The following is an 18,158-nucleotide window of genomic DNA, read 5'->3' as shown; positions in this document are numbered from 1 at the left end:
GGAGACTCCTCTGGTTGTATAGAAGTCTATGCTTCATGTGTTAAAGCTGCATTCTCTCTCCTGACCACCAGGGGGCGACTCCTCTGGTTGTATAGAAGTCTATGCTTCATGTGTTAAAGCTGCATTCTCTCTCCTGACCACCAGGGGGTGACTCCCCCCCCAGCCTTAAGAGAAGCAGCATGTCTAGTTATTGCCTCTTATGTTTCTTCCCGTCGGTGTTATTTGCCTCGTTTCTGCCTCAGTGACTCTTGCAGACCTCCAGCCGAGCACCTGTGACCTCGGTCGCCTTTTGTCTTTCTCCAGTCGCGTCACCCGGAGCATTAAAGGTTCACCGTGAGAGTCGGTTTCTCGTGTAACTCAGAAGATCAGAAATACCCTTTTTCTTCAGTGCCTTGGACCTGATTGGCTCCCTTTTTTTTATATTCAGATAATTACAGGTCTGGGACATGAAGGTGAGCGCATGTATAAAAAAAAAAAGACGCCGTTCTTTAAAGATCGTCATTATCTTCTTGTCGAAAAAAACACTAGAAATGAGCTCGAACAAAAGCTTTGGCAGCAGCGAGGACATCTCGTGTTCTTCTTCTCTCTTTGCATTGTATCGATCCGGCTCGTGAGCCAATTAACCAATCACAAGGCCGGAGATGTAGTGAGAACATTTCATCCATTTTCATGCCGTTTCTCATGTTTTAGCCACAAAAAGGAACATTGTCTGGCACTCAATCTTCTCATCTTCATAGGGAAAGGGAAGAAGCTTCTTTCCCAAAATGTCAAACTGTTCCTTTAAGTCCGTTGAGGTCATTAAAGTACATTAAAGTACATTAAAGCGTCAAAACGTTTTCATGTCATCGGACCTAAATGTCTCCGATAGTCAACTCCAGATCCACCAAACGTTCCAATAAAATTCTTCATAAATTAGAAGGGGGCGTGGCAGATTGTTTACGTTATAATAGGCCACGCCCCCTACACACTACATAAAGGCAGGTGTTTCTAGCACGTGCACAAGAATTGGAGAAATAGCACCAAAAACAAAAAATGCTGCAAGAAGAACTTTAGTGAACGCAACCAAAACCATCCAAGAGTTTTCAGTCTGAATGAGATAAATGGACATTTCTTAAATAATCAAATCATTCTAATATCTGTAAAATGTGCAATAGTCTAAATGTAATGATTTAAAACCTGTTTCTCCTCGCGTTCCTTCTGCCGGCCGTTCTTTAAAGGCGCAGCGTGTCGGATACGGCGACGCCTAGTGGTGAAGTCGCAGATTGCAACCGACTGAAACCTCCGGTGACTGTTGATAAACTTCCCAGTTTGAACGTCAGCCATCGCTTCCAGTTCAGCTTAGACATCCGATGTGAGGTCAAAGGTCAGGGATGTCGTATGTGTACAGATTGTAAAGCCCTCTGAGGGTAATTTGTAATTTTTGATATTGGGCTATACAAAATAAAGTGAATTGAATTGAATTGAAAGAAAAGTGCACTTTGGTTTTAATTAAAATGTTATTAGGTTAGTTAAAAGCAAAAATGATTAATTCACTTAAGTTAATGGTTTTGTGTTGCAGTGACACGGACTTAGAAGATTTATATATTTATATTTTTTATTTTCAACAGAAATCAATTAATTTCTTACTTAATTTGTGTTTCAACGGGTAGCAAACAAATTAATTTGGTAAACCCGGCACCTTAAAAGTAAGAAGGACTCTGGTGCATCCCATAAATCAACAGGGACGAACAGAAACATGGAATAAAACGTGTCCTTGTGTTGTTTGAGGCGACTCAATGTGTGCGCCTGTGTTTCTGTGGAGAGGCGACAGAACCGCGTGTCCTTGTTCTTGTGAAAATGATTTCATATAAAAAGAAGGACAGCGTGACATCTTAACCCGCTGCTCTTGAGAAAACACCAGAAATCCATCAGCCTCACTTTACACATGTAATAAATATCTTGGTCTGGTAGATGCAACGTTTACAACTCCCATTAAAGTTTATCAATAACAAGAATACACTAAAGTAGAGACAAAGACTTACATACATGCATATGAGAAATAGGAGAACTTTGCGGACTGATGATTTGAAGCCTCGAGTTCTGCATTTTGGTTTTTTTTTGCAACGAGGAAGTGACCATATGTGGACGTAGAGACGCCGTGTACATCTCTGATGTCGACCTGTCAATCACCTTGTAGCCCCGCCCCTCCAAAAATGAAATAGTACTTGAGTTTTGAAAGTATGTTCATGTTTGTGTGGGAGATGAATTCATTTTAAACCCGGACCTTTACTCACTCAATTAACAAAAACAATATTTCATATTTTTTTTCACAAACACACAAACAAGGCATACACACTCTTCTTTTACCAACAATAGGTCACGCTAAATACACATAATCAATTTGTATGTAAAAACAGCAACGCTGGACTTTCACCCAGGAGACCGATGTTCGTGTCTTGAGTGAAGTCAGCGTCACTTCCATATTTAAAGTAGGGAAACAACAACTTTCATGTAGTGTTGGTTCTGGCGCCCCCTGTGGACTAAAGTGGTAATGTTGGTTCTGGCGCCCCCTGTGGACTAAAGTAGTAGTGTTGGTTCTGGCGCCCCCTGTGGACTAAAGTGGTAGTGTTGGTTCTGGCGCCCCCTGTGGACTAAAGTGGTTGTGTTGGTTCTGGCGCCCCCTGTGGACTAAAGTGGTAGTGTTTGTTCTGTCACCCCCTGTGGACTAAAGTGGTAGTGATGGTTCTGGCGCCCCCTGTGGACTAAAGTGGTAGTGATGGTTCTGTCGCCCCTGTGGACTAACGTGGTAGTGTTGGTTCTGGCGCCCCCTGTGGACAAAAGTGGTAGTGTTGGTTCTGTCGCCCCCTGTGGACTAAAGTGGTAGTGTTGGTTCTGGCGCCCCCTGTGGAATAAAGTGGTAGTGTTGGTTCTGGCGCCTCCTGTGGACTAAAGTGGTAGTGTTGGTTCTGGCGCCCCCTGTGGACTAAAGTGGTAGTGTTTGTTCTGTCGCCCCCTGTGGACTAAAGTGGTAGTGTTTGTTCTGTCACCCCCTGTGGACTAAAGTGGTAGTGTTGGTTCTGGCGCCTCCTGTGGACTAAAGTGGTAGTGTTGGTTCTGGCGCCCCCTGTGGACTAAAGTGGTAGCGTTGGTTCTGGCGCCCCCTGTGGACTAAAGTGGTAGCGTTGGTTCTGTCGCCCCCTGTGGACTAAAGTGGTAGTGTTGGTTCTGGCGCCCCCTGTGGAATAAAGTGGTAGTGTTGGTTCTGGCGCCTCCTGTGGACTAAAGTGGTAGTGTTGGTTCTGGCGCCCCCTGTGGACTAAAGTGGTAGTGTTTGTTCTGTCGCCCCCTGTGGACTAAAGTGGTAGTGTTTGTTCTGTCACCCCCTGTGGACTAAAGTGGTAGTGTTGGTTCTGGCGCCTCCTGTGGACTAAAGTGGTAGTGTTGGTTCTGGCGCCCCCTGTGGACTAAAGTGGTAGCGTTGGTTCTGGCGCCCCCTGTGGACTAAAGTGGTAGCGTTGGTTCTGGCGCCCCCTGTGGACTAAAGTGGTAGCGTTGGTTCTGTCGCCCCCTGTGGACTAAAGTGGTAGTGTTGGTTCTGTCGCCCCCTGTGGACTAAAGTGGTAGTGTTGGTTCTGGCGCCCCCTGTGGACTAAAGTGGTAGTGTTGGTTCTGTCGCCCCCTGTGGACTAAAGTGGTAGTGTTGGTTCTGGCGCCCCCTGTGGACTAAAGTGGTAGTGTTGGTTCTGTCGCCCCCTGTGGACTAAAGTGGTAGTGTTGGTTCTGTCGCCCCCTGTGGACTAAAGTGGTAGTGTTGGTTCTGGTGTCCCCTGTGGACTAAAGTGGTAGTGTTGGTTCTGGCGCCCCCTGTGGACTAAAGTGGTAGTGTTGGTTCTGTCGCCCCCTGTGGACTAAAGTGGTAGTGTCTCCCCGAGAGGAGAAGTACTATTCAGCTCACTTCCATCCTTTTAGAAGGAACAATCCAACATCTTTTCTTTATCCGGGTTAGTGTTTCAATTCCCTGGAGCCTCGTCGTCACGGCGATGTTGCCCAACACATTTTAAGGGGTTCAAATGAGATGCGTCGTACAACTTCATTATAATTCATTACCTCCAAAGACATTCCAGTCTGTTCTGTTCTCTGGAACATGAGTCTGGGGAAACTGGTGTGTGTGTGTGTGTGTGTGTGTGTGTGTGTGTGTGTGTGTGTGTGTGTGTGTGTGTGCGTGCAGACGGGAATATTTAATCTCTGGCATTATCGTATGACTAACTCTAATATTGTTTTCATGTGGGCGTCTGATTGCTTTCAGCTTTTTTTTGCTGGGGATAGCAGATGTAAAAACGGAGTGTGTGTGCGTGACCGTGGGCTGGATTTGGTCGTGTTTACGCGTGTTGTTGTTGTTGTGTGTGTGTGTGTGTTGCGTGAGCGTGTTATTTAGCCGGAGGTGAATCATTCATTTGTTTACTCGATGCTCAGGATGACCCGTGCATTAATTAAAGGGAAGTCGGTAGAAGCAAATGTCAGTTTATATAATTCACGATTTTAAACAACGTGGACTGCAGGATCCCCCTCCACCCCACACACACACACACACACACACACGCCACCTCACACACACACACACACACCACCCCACACACACACACACACACCACCTCACACACACACACACACCGGCCTGATAGGCAGCTCCTCTGGGACTGAAGGAGGAGGATACACACTGGTGGAACACCTCGATGCTTTAGCATTTGGACAACATTTGTGCGTGTGTGTACGTGTGTGTGTGTACTTGTGTGTGTGTGTGTGTGTACGTGTGTGCGTGTGTGTACTTGTGTGTGTGTGTGTGTCCAGATGTTTCGTTCGTACTTTAGTTCCATAACTCAGGTTCTGCATACTTTAGTTCCATAACTCAGGTTCTGCGTACTTTAGTTCCATGACTCAGGTTCTGTGTACTTTAGTTCCATAACTCAGGTTCTGCGTACTTTAGTTCCATAACTCAGGTTCTGCATACCTTAGTTCCATAACCCAGGTTCTGCATACTTTAGTTCCATAACTCAGGTTCTGCATACTTTAGTTCCATAACTCAGGTTCTGCGTACTTTAGTTCCATGACTCAGGTTCTGCGTACTTTAGTTCCATAACTCAGGTTCTGCGTACTTTAGTTCCATAACTCAGGTTCTGTGTACTTTAGTTCCATAACTCAGGTTCTGCGTACTTTAGTTCCATAACTCAGGTTCTGTGTACTTTAGTTCCATAACTCAGGTTCTCCATACTTTAGTTCCATAACTCAGGTTCTGCATACTTTAGTTCCATAACTCAGGTTCTGCATACTTTAGTTCCATGACTCAGGTTCTGCATACTTTAGTTCCATAACTAAGGTTCTGCATACTTTAGTTCCATAACTCAGGTTCTGCGTACTTTAGTTCCATAACTCAGGTTCTGCATACTTTAGTTCCATAACTCAGGTTCTGCGTACTTTAGTTCCATAACTCAGGTTCTGCGTACTTTTGTTCCATAACTCAGGTTCTGCGTACTTTAGTTCCATAACTCAGGTTCTGCGTACTTTAGTTCCATAACTCAGGTTCTGCGTACTTTAGTTCCATAACTCAGGTTCTGCATACTTTAGTTCCATAACTCAGGTTCTGCGTACTTTAGTTCCATAACTCAGGTTCTGCGTACTTTAGTTCCATAACTCAGGTTCTGCGTACTTTAGTTCCATAACTCAGGTTCTGCATAGTTTTGTTCCATAACTCAGGTTCTGCGTACTTTAGTTCCATAACTCAGGTTCTGCGTACTTTAGTTCCATAACTCAGGTTCTGCGTACTTTAGTTCCATAACTCAGGTTCTGCATACTTTAGTTCCATAACTCAGGTTCTGCGTACTTTAGTTCCATAACTCAGGTTCTGCATACTTTAGTTCCATAACTCAGGTTCTGCGTACTTTAGTTCCATAACTCAGGTTCTGCATACTTTAGTTCCATAACTAAGGTTCTGCCGTGTCACCAGATCCCTGTGGTTCTATTTTAAGACTCTCAGGGCCCAAACAAAGCAGCTGTTATCGGCTGTTATTGTTCCCCGAGTCGCCAGACTTCACTCCCACAGAGGAAATAGCTCAGATTCCTGCTGAGAACCTCTGAGAAAGAAGGAGAACGAGTATCAGAAGTACCATCAAACCGTGTGACTCCTCCCCCTTTCTGCAGGACGGACACTTCATGCACAATATTACTTTTCTATTTTAGTTCAGTTACCTTCCCCTTCTGACACACTTTATATTTCTACCTATTTTAGTGTCTATTTTAGTTGAATCTTGTACTTCATTTACGTTCCACAAACTCTTACTGCTATTCTATTTTCCTCTGGTGTCACTAAATAATTATCACTTGTTTATTATTGTTATCATCGTATTTAAAAATGTTCATTCAATAGTTTCTTTTGGGGTTATTCTTTTGTTTGTGATCTTTTAAACGTTGAGATTAATGCATAATTAAAATGGTGCTGTTGTTCCGGAGCTCGTGTCATGTGACGTGTCGATGTGTTTGTGCTCGCCGGGAAGAAGCGGTGAGAACGACCTTCGGCTCACGGGAGGCGACCTTCAGGGTCCAGCGAGCTCACGGGGAAAATTCAGATTGTTCACTTCATCATTCTGACATTTACTGTGAAGCGAGAACATCTTTACTTTACTTTTTATATGAGAGACACAATCACTTTAAATATATAAATATACATATATATGTATATATTATACATATAATATATATATATAATATGTATATACGTATATATATATATTATATATATATATATATACGTATATATATATATATATTTATACATAGGTATATATTTATATAAATATATATATGTATATTTATATATATTTATATATTTATACATATATATATATACATATATATATTATATATTTATATATATATATTATTTATATATATATATATTTATATATATATATATAAATATACATATATATGTATATATTATACATATAATATATATATTATACATATAATATGTATACGTATATATATATACGTATATATATTATATACGTATATATATTTATATATAAATAATATATACAGTATTTATATTAATATATACGTATATATAAACAATATATATATATATATGTAAATAAATAATATATATAAATATATAATATATATGTATATATTATATATTTATATAAATACTGTATGTATGTGTGTATATATATATATATATATATATATATATATATATATATATATATATATATTGTTGAGTTAATTTAATATAAAATCTCAAAGTATGGCGTTCACAGTTTGGGTGTTTTTATCGGTGCCATTGAGTCAAAAGAGGTTTCTGATGGCGCTCGTGAGTCAGCCGGAGCTGTTTATAGCTCTGACGCCCACGGCCCACTCTCCTAGAGGAGGTCGCGTCCACGCTGTTCACTGTGGAACATCTCACTTCTATATTTAGGAACGTTGGTTTGTTCCGTGTTGACGTTTGTTCCGTGTTGACGTTTGTCGTGTTTTTTCTCCCCTCCTCAGGCCACATATCGTCCGTTCCTGCGGCAGATCCTGGAGGAGGTCTTCCACCCGGACCGGCCTGAGTGCCCCGACATCGAGCACACGTCCGGAGGCCTCACCGACCTGCTGAAGACCGGCTTCAGCATGTTCATGAAGGTCAGTGGGCTCTGTGCACACCTTCTCACCGAGGACCAGGTGTCTTTATCGTAGCGCCACCTTTTTACGTTTTACAGCCAGGATTTGATGGATCAAGGTACCGTAGTTCACATTGACTGTGATATTAGTTTGGGGGCTAATTATGGCAATTAAATAAACAGGACTGTTTGTATTATACTTGGCTTAAAAAACATCAGCTAAGTTTCTTTTAGTGCAACCCAACACTGGACTGGACAACGCCGTAGTAGCGACCTGTCAATCACCGTGTAGCCTCGCCCCTAAAGCATCCCCTGCTTTATGGTCTGTTTGACATAATTTACTAAATGAACATCACGCAGTATTGAAGAAGACTTGAAACTAGAGATTGAGACCAAAAACTCATGTTTACAATGTTTACTGAGGGAATAAATCAAGAGAAGTAGAGTCATTTATATAGACTTCTATACAACCAGAGGAGTCGCCCCCTGGTGGTCAGGAGAGAGAATGCAGCTTTAACACATGAAGCATAGACTTCTATACAACCAGAGGAGTCGCCCCCCTGGTGGTCAGGAGAGAGAATGCAGCTTTAACACATGAAGCATAGACTTCTATACAACCAGAGGAGTCGCCCCCTGGTGGTCAGTAGAGAGAATGCAGCTTTAACACATGAAGCATAGACTTCTATACAACCAGAGGAGTCGCCCCCTGGTGGTCAGGAGAGAGAATGCAGCTTTAACACATGAAGCATAGACTTCTATACAACCAGAGGAGTCGCCCCCTGGTGGTCAGGAGAGAGAATGCAGCTTTAACACATGAAGCATAGACTTCTATACAACCAGAGGAGTCGCCCCCTGGTGGTCAGTAGAGAGAATGCAGCTTTAACACATGAAGCATAGACTTCTATACAACCAGAAGTCCAAAGCACTGATCATCTGAATCTTTAAAGGTTTGTATTATTACTATTCAACATCAAACAATCTCAAATTGGTCTAATGAGTCAATTCAGTTCAATTTATTTTTAATTGATGATATTCAGATTTTTGATACTTCCAAAAGTGTAACTGCGAAGCAAAATGTAAATGATCAATCAAACTGCTTTGCTCAACGATAATGAATCACATTTAAACGTGACACGGCGTCAGAGAGTGACATTTATTTTGAAGGCGTAATCCTCAGGTGACGTCCAGGTGCACACGCACGGTAACAGGAAACCCTCGTTCATCCATTTTTAAAACCCCTGATTTCACCTTTTTAATAAGAACGCAGTTTGATTCGCACGGATTGAGAAATTGTCGGCAGGAATTAAACTCTTTAAATTATTAATTCTTTCTTTTACAGCTTGTTTTTTTCCTTGTTTTGAAAGCGTCAGAGGAAGACCAGGTTACAGTAATATTATTATTTATCCAACAGACATGTACTCTGATTAGCCCTCATCTGGGCCTGTTTAAAGGGATAAATACCCCGGGGGGGGGGTAGACCGGTTGTGTAACCGTGGCCTTGGTTTTTACACAAATTAACAAACTTGGCCCACGAACCTCCAAGTCAGTCAGACTAAATCTATAAACCTTTAAACCTCGGAGCGTTCTACAGGAGCACGCCCTCCACGCTATAAAACAACAATAAAAAATGATATTTTTAACCACATTGTGTGCACCAGTAAACCGGGCTCTTCAGTCTGGATCCTGGGCCCTTCAATCTGGATCCTGGGCTCTTCAGTCTGGATCCTGGGCCCTTCAGTCTGGATCCTGGACCCTTCAGTCTGGATCCTGGGCCCTTCAGTCTGGATCCTGGGCCCTTCAGTCTGGATCCTGGACCCTTCAGTCTGGATCCTGGGCCCTTCAGTCTGGATCCTGGGCCCTTCAGTCTGGATCCTGGACCCTTCAGTCTGGATCCTGGACCCTTCAGTCTGGGTCCTGGACCAGCGCGGAGCCCGTGTTGCTTAGGCCAACTCAACAATCACAGAGTCCTCAAACTGTCCACGAATCAGCATCCAGAGCTTCGACGTCTGCATTAAAGTGGATAGAAATATCGGATTAATACGATATCGCAACCCAGAAAGGGTGCAGCGACGGGAAGAAGACCCTCCCCTTTTCTCTAACGACGATGTCAATCAAATATCAAATAATAGAGTGATGCACGTGATAAAGCATGAAATAAATAAAGCATTAAATAAATAAAGCATAAAATAGATAAAGCATTAAATAGATAAATTACAATGTAGATAAAGCATGCAATAGATAAAGCATTAAATATAGATTAAGCATGCAATAGATAAAGCATTAAATAAATAAAGCATAAAATAGATAAAGCATAAAATAAATAAAGCATAAAATAAATAAAGCATGCAATAGATAAAGCATGAAATAAATAAAACATAAAATAGATTAAGCATTAAATAGATAAATTATAATGTAGATAAAGCATGCAATAGATAAAGCATTAAATATAGATTAAGCATGCAATAGATAAAGCATTAAATATAGATTAAGCATGCGATAGATAAAGCATTAAATAAATAAAGCATGAAATAGATAAAGCATTAAATAAATAAAGCATAAAATAGATAATAGATAAAGCATTAAATAAATAAAGCATGCAATAGATAAAGCATTAAATACATAAAGCATAAAAGAGATAAAGCATAAAATAAATAAAGCATGCAATAGATAAATAAAGCATAATGTAGATAAAGCTTGTTTGTTTGTATTGTTTTCCGTGCACACGTTCATAAGCCCCTCCCCTTCCCGTGTCTCAATGCGTGGCCGTGCACATGCTTCACACTCTGCAGCATCGAATCGTGTGTGTGTCGAAACCTCCAGCAACACACACACACACACACACACACACACACACACACACACACACACACACACACACACACACGTTTATCCTGTTCAACACATGTTGAATCACCCTCGACATGCGCCGCCTCTGCCTGCTGGGTCTTCACGTGTTCAGCCCCTCTCTCTCTCTCTCTCTCTCTCTCTCTCTCTCTCTCTCTCTCTCTCTCTCTCTCCCCCCCCCCCCCCCCCCCCCCCCCCCCCCCACCTGCAGCATGATTGCATACAGCATTCACACTCGCTGTAAGTGTGGCAGCCGATAGCAGAAACACCAGATCACCGTGCTGTTGGAATAACGCTCTCCGTGCTGCACGAGCCGGTTTCTTCTTCGTGGGTTTTGAAACACACGTGTTTCGAGCACACGTGTGTTTCAACCTCGATGACCTCCATGAGGTCGTGGACGTCTAATCGTGGGGGGGGGGGGGGGGGGGGGCTTTGTTTTGGAGTCACGGAGACGGGTTTCCTGGAGGCATCGCCACGATATCACACGAGATGAGGAAAGAAAGCGGGTTGTTTATCACCAAAAAACAATCGATGGTCAGAAACCAGATCAACAACTCTCTATTTAGAGATGTGGGCGGGCCTTCCAGAACACGTCAACATGTCTGTTGGTGTCCTCAGATGTCTCCTAAATTCACCAAAAGTTACCATTATATAACACCTCATTTGCATATGTAAACATAACATCTCATAAGACTTGTAACACAATAACTCCTCTTAATGTGAGTGATGAAGTGGTGAAGTTTCATGTGATATCTATGAGGTCATGTTTTGACCCTATAACACAATAACTCCTCTTAATGTGAAGTTTCATGTGATATCTATTAGTAATAAACTGACCAATCACAACGTTCCGTCTGCAGGTGAGTCGTCCGCATCCCAGCGACAACCCTTTGCTCCTCCTCTTCCTGGTGGGCGGAGTCACGCCTTCAGAGCTGCGTCTCATCCGAGAGGTCGTCGCGACGCACAAACCCAGCGCTCAGGTGAGCAGATGACGAACAGTTCCCTTTCACAATAAAAGCCCTGAACGTACACGTGGCGTCATTCCATTGATAAATGGTGATAACTCGATTCATCACACTGGCGGCCGTTGAAAATGTGCTTCATGCATTAAATTAAAGTATTATTGATGTTTACGTTCAACGACATTGCAGATTGCATCGATATCCACTTCATAAACCCCGAATTTAAATCAGTAGAATTTATTTTTGCATTGTAGACCAAAATCACAAAGCTCAAATAAATAAATAAATAATAATAATAAATAATAATAATAATAAAAAATAAAGTAAATATATATATGAATGGATAAATTAATGAATTAACTTTTTAAAAAATCATTTTACATATTTAATGTGTAATTAATATTTGATTTGATTTTGAGTGACGGTTTAAACATAAAATTACTTGTTATGCGTTTAACAGGATTGTAAATCATCAGCTCGCCGCTGGATATGTGTTGCGCAATCCTCCGTGTCCCCGTAAACACACCCTGTGAGGGTGACGTTTCTTAGAAGATGCAAAACAACAATAAACCAATCTAATCAATACCGCACACGATCGGCGGGTGTGGGGGGGGGGAGGGAGGGGAGGGTTAGCTCTTCACCTCCACACACAGCTGGCTGCTGCTCAGGTGTGTGTGTGTGTGTGTGTGTGGGGGGGGGGGGGGGTTAGCTCTTCACCTCCACTCACAGCTGACTGCTGCTCAGGTGTGTGTGTGTGTGGGGGGGGGGGTTAGCTCTTCACCTCCACACACAGCTGGCTGCTGCTCAGGTGTGTGTGTGTGTGTGTGTGTGTGGGGGGGGGGGGGGGGGGGGGGTTAGCTCTTCACCTCCACTCACAGCTGGCTGCTGCTCAGGTGTGTGTGTGGAGGTGAAGAGCGTCGCTACGAACGTCTGCAAACCCCACCGCGTTGGGTTTGTTTTTAAGTGACAATTACTTATTCGGTCCACACTGACGTGCAAAACATGCAGACGGACGTGTTTGCTCTCTGTGTGTGAGGAAGAGGAGGAAGGGGGGAGGAAGAGGAGATGGGATGGGGGGGGGGGGGGGGGGAGATCAGACGAGTGATGTGGTTTGTCTTAATAAAAGGCTTTTAAGGAGGAGGCCACGGGCAATGAAAGGCCTGGAGGGGATCAAAGCGTCTGTAATCAGGACAAACTGTATAAAGAACGAGCTTCTGGGCCACACGCACTCCAACCTGCACACCGTGCACGTGTGTGTGTGTGTGTGTGTGCGTGCACGTGTTGGCGGCCAAAGCTCCTGTGTTGAAACACACTCGGCCACTGCAAACATTCCCAGAAGTTAAAGCAACACGGAGCTCCTCTGTTACACAACGTCCTGCGAGGAGGACGAGGAAGTCGCCTGAAGGTCGCCTGAAGGTTGCCTGAAGGTCGCTTTAAGGTCGCCTGAAGGTCGCCTGAAGGTCGGCGCTCCCCTCCACGTTCTTTTTCCCGGGTCCACAAGCTCGAGCTGTTTGGGGGAGAAAGAACCTGAGAGGTTAGTTTAGGATGTTTTAAGTGAGGGTCGTATGAACCACATGGCTCCGCCCCTTTTGTTACGACTCGCTCGGCTGTAAAAGCTCATGGAAACTTGCCAAATTCACTTTTATTATTATTATTGTTATTTTTTTCCCATTTGTAAAGGTGTAGCTTTGCAAGGTGTTTGAACCCTCAGGTGAAGCCAACGCTTCCTCAAGTGATTAATAGAATAAACACGTCGCCACCTGATTCATGCTCCTCGTGACTCATTCATTCAGCTTCATTCATAAACGGGGACCCGGTGACCCACTCCAACCGCGACGCATGTTGTTGATGACGATGATGTTGTTGTTGTTGTTGTGCTCCAGGTGCTGGTTCTGTCCACCAGACTACTGCGGCCCACGGACGTCCCCGAGCTGCTCTTCCCCACCCGGAGGCTGCCGGGCGGCTCCGCCTAAAGAAACGCCATCGTGTGCAAAAGATGCACGTGGATGAGAGGCGGCGGGCGGCGGGGGGGGCGGGGACACATGCGGCGCCTCGACGCCTCGCCGGGCTGCGAGCCGAGGAGAAACATTCCCATCCTGCTCGTGTGTTCGATGCCACGAGGTTCATGATAGAAAATTAGAACCGGAAAAGGGGTTTTAAAAATAAACTGAAATCTGTCAAAAAGAAATACGAATAAATCTGTTCAATCGCGTGTGTGTGTGTGTGTGTGTGTGTGTGTGTGTGTGTGTGTGTGTGTGTGTGTGTGTGTGTGTGTGTGTGTGTGTGTGTGTGTGTGTGTGTGTGTGTGTGTGTGTGTGTGTGTGTGTGTGTGTGTGTGTGTGTGTGTGTGCGTGTGCGTGTGCGTGTGTGTGTCTGGATGGTGGGATCGAACCCGGGTCCCTCTGTGTGGAGTCTGCACGTTCTCCGAGTGGGTTCCCTCCAGGTTCTCCGGGTTCCTCCCTCAGTCCAGGTGCCCCCCCTCTCCCCCCCCCTGACTTTGCCCAATGTCAGCTGGGATCGGCTCCAGCGCCCCCGACCCTGAATAGGATAAGCGGTTCGGATAATAGAAGTTCTGGATTGTAAACAAACAGATCTCTAACAACAACACACACACACACACACACACAGGCGCTTATTATCATTAGTTTTTCTCCTCCTCGCCTTCTGGGAGCTTCTGATTTCTCAGTAGATTTCTAATTAAAAACTAACATGAACCCTCGCAGGCTGTTTCACATTCTTCCCTTCAACCGTGTAGAAGCGTTTATTAAGGAGGTTTATTAAGATATCTGTCACTCAAATGTCCTTTTTAAAAGCAGTTTTCATTATCCGAACTGCTCTCATTCACAAATGTGTCGATTTTAAGACGTTAACGACAGAACCGGAAAGAGAAGAAGAGAGTCTGTGGTTCACGTCTGTTTGTGGACCCCCTGTGGACCCCTTGTGGACCCCCTGTGGACCCCCGTGGGCCCTTGTGGACCCCCTGTGGACCCCCGTGGGCCCCTCAGTGCCACCCGGTACTTTAACTCGTTCATTAAAGGTTTCATTGCCTTCTATGACTGTTGGACCACCAACAACCTCCACTATAGAGAGGAGGGGTTCTAATCATCTGTAGACTCATCTCATACATGAACTACTTTATTGCCTTTAAACAAGTATTAAATATTATAAACAAAGGTTCATTATCCTGTAAGATATTTACTTTAAAGACAAATTCTCCATCTTTGTAAAAGTTTTGTGCACCAACCACAGATTGTATATAATAAGTGTCCATGGACGTCGCCATCTTGGATTATGGACATCGCCATCTTGGATTATGGATGTCGCCATCTTGGTTTTTTTTGCAACCAGTTCCACTCCGACCCTGCTTTATGGTCTGTTTGACTCTAAATTCCCATAATTTATAAATGTTTACTGAGGGGATAAAAAGGTTTTAATGAAAATGTTTGACTTAAATCTGCTGCACCACATGGATACATGACTCCATTATTTTTTTGGAGACGCGTTTATTTGTCTTCTTACTCGTGTCTCGTTGCCGTAGCGACTGCTCAGCCGCTCCATTGTGTTAGTTTAAGTACATATAGTCTGCGCGTGAACTGTCGAATGCACCAAACACAAGTTAAATTCATCATTTATTTTATTGTGAACACAAAAAGGTGAATTTGTCACAAACAAAAAGTCTCTTTTGGATCGCTCCTTTTTCATAAAGTGCATCTTCGCTACATAACGCTGCATCAGTCCGTTCTGCACAGTGATGGATCGGAACACACACACACACACACACACACACACACAGGGCTGCACTGAGCCCGGCTCCAGAGTTCAGCATCAGGACCACCAGCACGCACCTCGCCGTGCCGTGGCGGTCCGAACAACCAAAACCAGCCGTCCTGGACCGTACGGTCTCTCACGGCTGCTCCTGCGTCCTCGCGCCGCCGTCTCTCGCGGCTTGACGGCGACTCTTCGCGCTCACGCTCGCTGTCCGACCGGACGGACGCCGCCAACGAGGAGGGGCGTGGCCTCCGTGAAGCTCCGTCCTCCGGTCTGATCTCCGAGGATCTTCAAAGCGTAGAAGCGGTAAATCTCTCCCGCCTCAGAAGGCTTTCTTTCTCCGGCCGCCGTGGGGGCCGCGGGGGGGTGTTTCGTGTTCGTTTAAAAACCGACGCCGCTCCCCTCACACCGAGGTGGCGGTCCTCACTTTGGCCGACAGCGCCTGCTTGAAGCGGCGCTTCAGGTCCTGCATGTTGGGCGACTTCGGCCTGGGGATGAGGGGCGAGCGCCTCTTCTCCGCGGAGTTGGCGGGCGGCGCCGGCGCCGGCGGCTGCTGCTTGGCCAGCTGGCAGCACAGCCGGTGGAAGGCCTTGTGCACCTGGCTGTAGTCCTCGCTGGCGGACACCTCGTAGAAGGAGCAGCCCAGCGCCGCCGCCAGCACCGGGCCCTGCTGGGGGTCCACGCACCTCAGGTGCAGCAGGTCCGCCTTGTTGGCCAGCAGGATCACCGGCGGCATGCTGGCGCCGCCGGTGCGGACGATCTGCTGGTGCAGCTGCTCGATCAGGTCGAAGCTGCGGCGGTCGGTCGTGGAGTAAACCAGCACCACCGCGTCCGCCCACTGGATGGAGCAGGTCACGTGATCCGGGAGATTGATGCTGTTATCGGTCATCTGGGAGGAGAAGGAGGAAAGAAAAGAGGCCGATTAAAATCTAAGACTTGTATGAAGTGTACGTAGTCGTCGGTATGTGGACGGATGTTTTGAAGCCTCGAGTTCTGCTAAAGCTAAACTAGAGATTGAGACCATAAACTCATGTTTACAATGTTTACTGAGGGAATAAATCAAGAGAAGTAGAGTCATTTATATAGACTTCTATACAACCAGAGGAGTCGCCCCCTGGTGGTCAGGAGAGAGAATGCAGCTTTAACTCCTGGAGGTCGCCTCCTGGTATAAAACCCGTTAAATAACTGGAATGCTGAGGCAGACTTCGGGTTCCTCCTCCAAAACAGAGTCTGGATCAGGATATCATTTTCTCTGATCCTCAACACTCCCATTAGTCTAAATGGGAGATTATGGGAGCCAGACTCTGCAGACATATTTGGGTTTTGGACTGGTGCCCAGTCTAGAGAGGCTCAGATGATCTCAACAGCCACACAGTGAAGCAGATGAGATATTACTTTTGGATTGAATTCTCCTCTACAGACTTCTACATGTTGAACGGCTTCAGGGGAAATACATAAATATCTATATTTAGGAGAGGATCTCACCTCCACACCAGGAGTGTCCTGAACCTGGATGGTCACCTGCTCTCCGTCCACCTGGACTTCTCTGGAGTAGAGGTTACCTGCACACAAAAACAAACAAATAATTAAACTCTCATACTTTCACCATGCATTAAATTATGATGCGTTTAAAAGCCAGTTGAACACATGTTGCTCGTCACGTGAACTCACCAGCGTTTCTCTCGTAGTCCCCGATGAACCGCCTCGTGAGGAACCTCACCACCAGCGCTGCAAGGAGGAAGAAGGCCATTTAATTACACATGTAAATATATAAATAAACATGTAAATATAGAACTCAAATATATATATATAAATATATCGTCATGATTCTTACCGGTCTTCCCGACTCCACTGCCTCCAATCACCGCGATTTTAATCACCCGGTTGGGCACCGAGCACTCGGGCGCTGCGTACTCCGCGATGGTCGTCATGTTCTGGATCAGACGCATATTACTGTTGTGATTATTAATATTATGGGTTGTTTTCTAATCGGAAGGAACCAAGAGAAGAGCAGAGGGTCGTGTTCGTCTGGAGGTGATAATCCGGCTGCGGGAGAGGAGGAGAGAGAATGCTGCGGGAGAGGAGGAGGCGGGCGGCTTTTATAGCGCACGAGAGGGCCCCTCCCCCCTCCTCCTCCTCCTCCTCCCTCCTCCTCCTCCCCCCTCCTCCCCCCTCCCCCTCCTCGTGCGCCTCCGCCTACACGTGTACGGGGTGAGGCGCACAGCACAGGGCTGCTCTAGCAGGTGGGGAGCGCGAGCCGCCGCGTGTCGCTTCGGTTCACCTGCTGTCACGTAACGATGTTATAGTGTTATTATTATGATCCATATTATCATTAAGCATGCGCACGAGGCCTCGTCTTGATAGATATGTGATCATGTTCATTTACAGAAAGGAAATGTTTCAACAAATTATTGATTCATGTTGTTGAAATATTAATGTTATAGAGGTTTCTACATATACCAATATATATAACTCCATATTCCATAAATCAGAGAATACTGCAGACAGTTTCCTCCATGTTTTTGTTAATAAATGTGTATAAATGAGTCTCTGAATGCTGTGTGAACTAACCCCTCTGCATAAAGCTTCATAATATATAGTTTTTATTAATAAATGTGTATAAATGAGTCTCTGAATGCTGTGTGAACAAACCCCTCTGCATAAAGCTTCATACTATATAGTTTTTATTAATACATGTGTATAAATAAGTCTCTGAAAGCTGTGTGAACAAACCCCTCTGCAGAAAGCTTCATAATATATAGTTTTTATTAAGAAATGTGTATAAATGAGTCTCTGAATGCTGTGTGAACTAACCCCTCTGCATAAAGCTTCATAATATATAGTTTTTATTAAGAAATGTGTATAAATGAGTCTCTGAATGCTGTGTGAACTAACCCCTCTGCATAAAGCTTCATAATATATAGTTTTTATTAATAAATGTGTATAA

The 18,158-nt window shown here is 44.6% G+C and overlaps 2 protein-coding genes across 2 annotated transcripts in view; one reads left to right on the top strand and one right to left on the bottom strand.

Annotated features, from left to right (window-relative positions):
- The window catches only part of scfd2 (sec1 family domain containing 2), a 51,867-nt gene extending 38,212 nt beyond the window's left edge, over positions 1-13,655 (top strand). Inside the window, exons 4-6 of the mRNA XM_034531043.1 lie at positions 7,525-7,659; positions 11,342-11,461; positions 13,327-13,655. Of these exons, the coding sequence (XP_034386934.1) occupies positions 7,525-7,659; positions 11,342-11,461; positions 13,327-13,416 (345 nt within the window). The 3' untranslated portion in view covers positions 13,417-13,655. The remainder of the gene's footprint in view (positions 1-7,524; positions 7,660-11,341; positions 11,462-13,326) is intronic.
- Positions 13,656-15,062: 1,407 nt separating this feature from the next.
- On the bottom strand, positions 15,063-17,284 carry rasl11b (RAS-like, family 11, member B). The gene is made up of 4 exons (XM_034531036.1): positions 17,046-17,284; positions 16,883-16,939; positions 16,697-16,773; positions 15,063-16,100 (listed from the first exon to the last, which is right to left on the bottom strand). Exons 1-4 carry the CDS (start codon positions 17,158-17,160, stop codon positions 15,615-15,617), a joined length of 735 nt encoding a protein of 244 aa, XP_034386927.1. The 5' UTR covers positions 17,161-17,284; the 3' UTR covers positions 15,063-15,614.
- Positions 17,285-18,158: the final 874 nt, after the last annotated feature.

This window comes from Cyclopterus lumpus, chromosome 4 (assembly GCF_009769545.1).
Source record: "Cyclopterus lumpus isolate fCycLum1 chromosome 4, fCycLum1.pri, whole genome shotgun sequence".
Classification (NCBI taxonomy): domain Eukaryota; kingdom Metazoa; phylum Chordata; class Actinopteri; order Perciformes; family Cyclopteridae; genus Cyclopterus; species Cyclopterus lumpus.
The sequence above is the reverse complement of the archived record's forward strand: the minus strand, read 5'-3'. Positions and strand labels throughout refer to the sequence as shown.